The sequence below is a fragment of the Coffea arabica genome, chromosome 2c (genome assembly GCF_036785885.1).
Source record: "Coffea arabica cultivar ET-39 chromosome 2c, Coffea Arabica ET-39 HiFi, whole genome shotgun sequence".
Classification (NCBI taxonomy): domain Eukaryota; kingdom Viridiplantae; phylum Streptophyta; class Magnoliopsida; order Gentianales; family Rubiaceae; genus Coffea; species Coffea arabica.
In genome coordinates, this window is record NC_092312.1 from 38220367 (window position 1) to 38226290 (window position 5924).

Genomic DNA, 5924 nt, shown 5'->3' on the forward strand with positions numbered 1-5924 from the left:
AGGTAGTACACATAGGCCGCTAGGCCTTCACTCCCCCTGAATTCTTGCAACGGAAAGAACCAAACTCGTTGCCACAACTCTCTCAACAAAAACAAACTATCACTGAAATGGCAGCGGCTGATGAATTTGGAGTTCTCACCAAAGCTTTCACAGGTTCTTTCCTTTCGCTACACACACACATACACAACTCAAACTCACATATTTTATTACTTTACAATGCAAAACTTCATTTCTCCAACGAACTTGCGAACTTCTTTTTTCCTCTGGAGATTTTTCATCACCCCGCTTCGTCTTTCTTGAGTAGGAAACAGTTAAGATGCTACTCAATGAAGCTCTTGCTGTAATTGTAATTTTGGGTTTAATTTCTTTAATTTCATTTTTCCATTATAAAAGCTTGTAGCTTGTCTGAGTCGTTTTACTAGATTAATGCACCTCTCTCGTTGTTGTCAGGCAAGTCAACCATGACTGTTGAAAATCCATTTTCACGCGCTCTCTCTTTTTCTCAATTATACACTCAAATGTATGATTTTAATTGCCAACCGCCATCTGATTGAAACAAACTTTTTTTTTTCAAATTTTGTAAAGCACTCAATGTTGAATCTTGTACTTGATCTAAGTGATCTGTCATCTTTCTTCTCTTTCTAGTGTCAATTAAAGGTTATATTGTATTTTGTACGTAGAAGTTAATTATTTCGTACAGATTGTATTTTTTTAGATTTTTTAATAAAAAAATTACTGTAATAATTTGATCTAAACGAAAAAAAAGATAATAAAAAAATATGATCGCGATACAATTTTTTAACAGAAAATGACTGTCCAAACTGGCATAAAGTTTCAATCATCATATTTGCGGGTCAGAGATCAAAATAATTGTTTGTTGTTTTTAACTAGATGGAGTAAGAAGATGCAGTTTGATGTAATCACATGATTATTATATTTTTCCTGAATATTTTACTACGGATGTTTTCAGGACTTGGTGTTGACGAAAAGTCATTGATCTCAATACTGGGCAAATGGCATCCAGAGCACAAACAATCTTTTAGGAAAACAACCCGTGACATCTTCATAGAGGATGAACGTCAATTTGAGAGATGGGATGATCGACATGTCCAGAAACTTCAACAAGAGTTCTTACGTTTCAAGGTAGATATAGATTTTATATTGGACTTGTAGCAATCAGCTACTTTAATTTAAGTTCATATATAAATGGAAAAAAAATGAGTTATATAAGTTACTCCTATGTATTTGTGTACTTTTGCCCAAATATAAACGGACATACATATAATGACAAAACCGGAAAATGTATTTTGATACTGCAAACTTCATATATTTATAGCCTTTGAAGTCAAATGATAATTTGTAAATTTTTTTCAAGGGCAAGAAGTTAAATTTACAAATGTATATTTCAAATCTTTTAAGGGGCAAAAACATAAATTTTAAAGATTGGGGGGGCCTGGGCGGAGCGGTGGCCCTACCCAACCCCATTAGAACCATCCTTGTGTGCACATATATACTCATAGCTGGTGGATTAAATTTGACAATGTGTCCCTCTCAAAATTTCAAAAAAAAAAAAGATAAATTATTTTTTACCCCCCATGGTTTGGTGATTTACCACAGAATCCCCCTACCCTTTAAAAAGATAAATATAATTCTTTTATAATTTGGATTAAAGTGTCGCTGCTAATATTTTATTAAAATTAACAATCAATAGTAAAAAGTTAAAATCAAACTAATAAATTAACAAATTTATCCTTTCATTACCATTTTTCCTCCAAACATAAAAAAGAAGAAATTGAAATAAAAATTGATAAATAAGAACTAGAAAATACCATTGAAGATTTGGTTTAAACATTCATAATGATATTTTTAGTGAAAAAATATTTTGTATTTTTTGTTTCTTATTTATTTGTTTTATATATCCCTTCCATCTTTTTTTGTTTCTTTTTTTTTTATTTCCCTTCTATATCTTTTGTATTTGGAGAAAATTAAGATTTTGTATAGGTTTCAAAATCATCTCTTCTTTTCCCAAAAAAAAGACAAAAAGAAAAGGGAAAAAGAAAAACATGAAAAAAGTAGTAAAAGGGTGAATTTATCAATTTATTAGTTTGATTTTAATTTTTTACTATTGACTGTTAGTTTTAACGAAAAAAATTAATGGTGACACTTTAATCCCAACCATAAGGAAGTTGCATATACAATTTTAAACTATAGAGGAATTATGTGATAAAGCACTAAACTACAGAGCGTAAAAGATAATTTACCCAAAAAAATTGAGAGAAGTTTAGAGATGTTGATATCAAGTCACGGAGATAAGGACTGGAGGAGGGATGGGTTGGTGGTTCCACAGGAAAGAATATAAGTGAGTGGCTTGGAGTTTGAACCCTCCCAATTACAAGAGAGAACAAAAGAAGAAGAAGAAAAGAAGGACATAGATAAATGATAAATTAACTACATAAATAGACGTTTTATAAACTTAATTTTTATCCTAATAATCAATGTTATAGCAGACATTTTTCACAAAGTTAAACACGATTAATAATATTTTTACACAACAGGAATTAATATAGTCTTTTACATTGCAATTTATTAAAATTCAAACTTTCAAAGGTTACTTAGAAAAAATGCTCATATCAAGATAGGACAATGTCAACGTTAAAAAAATATTCCATCTGAAAACAAGCAGTTAATTAGAATTCCATTATTAGACCACGTATCCGTACTTCATCTTACTTCATATTAACTGCACTTTTATATGCATATATGTAGTAATAAACATTCTTTTCAATTTTAATTTGGAAAATCAATATAAAACCAGAAATATAACGATTAGAAAATTATTTAAATTCGTGTTTGGAATGAATGAAGAAAAAAAATTACACAAAATGCCACACTAAATCGTGACATAATTGATTTGACAGGATGCTGTGGTGCTTTGGACAATGCATCCATGGGAAAGAGATGCTCGTCTGCTATGGGAGGCGGTGTACAAGGGTCCAAAGTATGGCATTCTTGTAGAGATTGCGTGTACTAGATCATCGGAGGAACTATTAGGAGCAAGAAGAGCTTACCATTCCCTCTTTGAGCACTCAATTGAGGAAGACATAGCTTTCCATATCCACAGCTTTGAGAAAAAGGTGAACCAAAAAACCCTAATTTTATGTTCTTTTCAATGGTTTATGAGTCACCAATGTGTAACGCCTAAGTTACACACCCTCGCATATTGGCAACGTGTTACAAGGCTTTGGTCCCATGCTTTTGAATTTTTTATTACATCTAACTATAGTTGATGTAGAAACAAATATGGAACCCACCTAATACACTAATATCCATCAACCACCTAGTCAACCTCAAAAATTTTCCGTGGAACCCTATCGAAGTCTTAATTAAGATTACCTAACAGAAGAAGTTTTGGGTTGAACTTTATTTCTTAGCCTTATTGGATAAGATAAACCAAGCCATCCATCCTGCATTGTCAGTGCAAGAATGGCCCTGAATGCGACAACAAGTGTCTGACATGCGCATTACTAGATAGATTAAAACATTACCCTACAAAAAATGGTAGACTAGTTCTTCCGTTTCCACTTTTCATTTTTTCGAGTTACAAATTTCAATTGCTGATCCAAGAATGTTTTCAACCCGTATGTATTATCTCTAGTATGAGTAATTCTAAACCTTTTTTTTTTTACAGGAATCACATTTTTTACAGTGCATCTATAGGTTAGATGAACAAATTAATTGACTAGGATATAAATTCTTGACTGGCACCATTGATCAGATGTGGAAATTCATCTATGTGAGATAGCATGTGTTGAAACAAATTGGTGAACTATGTGAGCAGGAGGATTGGCAATCAAACTCCATTTTTAAACATTAAACAATGTCTTTGACCATAGCGCTACATTCGGTTCTAACCCTGGCAATTCTTGTTCAAGGCCTAATCTTGTGATTGAATTCTTTACGATTTTTATGCGATGAACAGCTTCTAGTTGGATTAGTAAGTGCGTACCGTTATGAAGGTCCAAAATACGGTGAAGAAGTAGCAAAATCTGAAGCGAAAATACTCAAAAATGTCATAAAAGATGGTGCTAAGAAGCTCCACGAGGAAGAAGAGATTGTCAGGATTCTAACTACAAGAAGCAAGCTTCATCTAAAGGCTGTATTTAAGCATTATAAGGAAACTAGTGGCAATTATTTGGACGAGGTAAGAAATTTATTAGTATAGTATATTTCTGCTTAATACTTTAAATATGTAATTCCCATCGCTTTTTTATTTCACATACACATTGTTCTAGAATGGTGCTAAAATAATGTTTTCCTAAAAGCTCCTAGAAATAATCATGCAAACGAGCATAACTGCATTAAAGATCTTAAGAACGAAAAAATGGCTATCCTCACTTCCTTCGTCCATTACCAGTTTTGGTTGGTTCATGCTAATGTTGCTTTCCCCTCTTTTAATTTTCAGGATCTTGGTGATCACTTAATTCTAAAACAAACAGTTCAATGCCTTTGCAAGCCAGAGACATACTTTACCGAGGTGAGATTAATTAATTAACTGATCATCATTTCATTTTTCAAGAAATGATAATCTCCAAGACCTTAATTAATTACTCAAAGGTATTACATGTTTCTTCAGGTTTTGGATGTTTCCCTTAAAGGCATTGGGCATGATTTTGCAAAAGAAGCCTTGACCAGAGTTATTGTTACCCGAGCAGATGTAGATTTGAAGCTCATCAAAGAAGAATATCATCACCTTTCTGGGTTTACTCTATCACATAAGATTGAAGAAATAGCCAATGGGAACTTCAAAGATTTTTTGCTTACTTTGATTGCTAGAGGAGATCAAGAAAATTAACCCAACTTCGTGCTCGTGCATTGCTGTATCCGTTCTATCTTTTTTATCCCCGTCTGGGGTTGACTTGGCCTGAATTTGCACGTTTACATGTATCATGTATGATTTCTATTGTTACCATCAAATGGATTTTTGTTTTTCATAGTCACTGAGTAGGTCAAAAGAGGACTCTGAGAATATTTCTCACTATGACATCCAGAGTTCGAATCGTATGCCTAATACTTGAAAGCGAAAAAGCTGCGGATAGGGGTGGGAAGGTTAAAAAATAAAAATTTTAAAAAATGTTTTTCACATACAAATTGTTGTTTTGTATTCACATACAAAATAGCTTTTCTTTTCTTTTCTTTTTTGGCTAAAAACATCACATGCGAACAATTTCTTTTTAAGAAAAAAGTCAAAAAATGGAAAAGGCAGAGCGTTTATAGCAATAAAACAAAGATAAGAAAAATATACAATGATAATATTACCTTTCATAACGTTTCAAAATGACTTGATATTTAAATTCTAAGATCATTCATACTTAGTTAAAAAGTGACTGAAAGTCCAGATTGTTAAACATTTCTTAGACTTTCCAGAGGGGCAAATTCAAATACACAACTAGAAAAAAATATTTTATAAAGAAACATAGAAATTTATTGAAATTACTCGCATAAAATTGGTCAGTTAATATATTCAAAAGTACATGTACTTTTACCATTATATTTCGAAATTTATAGTCTTAGGTTATTTTGTTCTTTTAAGCATTCATGGCATCTAATAAGTGGTTGAAAAGTCTAAACTTTGGGTTTTTACATCATCGTGCAAAGGGGAAATGAGAAAGAGAAGTGCCTAATTATCTAATCGTAGTGTGCCAAATCATTGATTTGCAAAGGATTTTGGCCAATCTCTTTGTTAACCTAATAATTAAAAAAAAAAAAGAATCTACAACTTAAGTGGGTGCATTTATGTTTCTTGTCTGTCCTTCCAAATCTATCATTTTCTAGTGAACCAATGCTTGATCACTAACTTGAAAACCAAATAATCAAGTGCATGAAATGATACCAGGTGTTTTTTTACTTTTTATTTATTTTTTTTG

The 5924-nt window shown here is 32.0% G+C and overlaps 1 protein-coding gene across 1 annotated transcript; it reads left to right on the top strand.

The window, feature by feature from the left end:
* On the top strand, positions 1–4997 carry LOC113727290 (annexin D4). The gene is made up of 6 exons (XM_027251361.2): positions 1–153; positions 971–1143; positions 2919–3134; positions 3980–4201; positions 4463–4534; positions 4634–4997. Exons 1-6 carry the CDS (start codon positions 108–110, stop codon positions 4850–4852), a joined length of 948 nt encoding a protein of 315 aa, XP_027107162.1. The 5' UTR covers positions 1–107; the 3' UTR covers positions 4853–4997.
* The last annotated feature ends 927 nt before the right edge of the window (positions 4998–5924 follow it).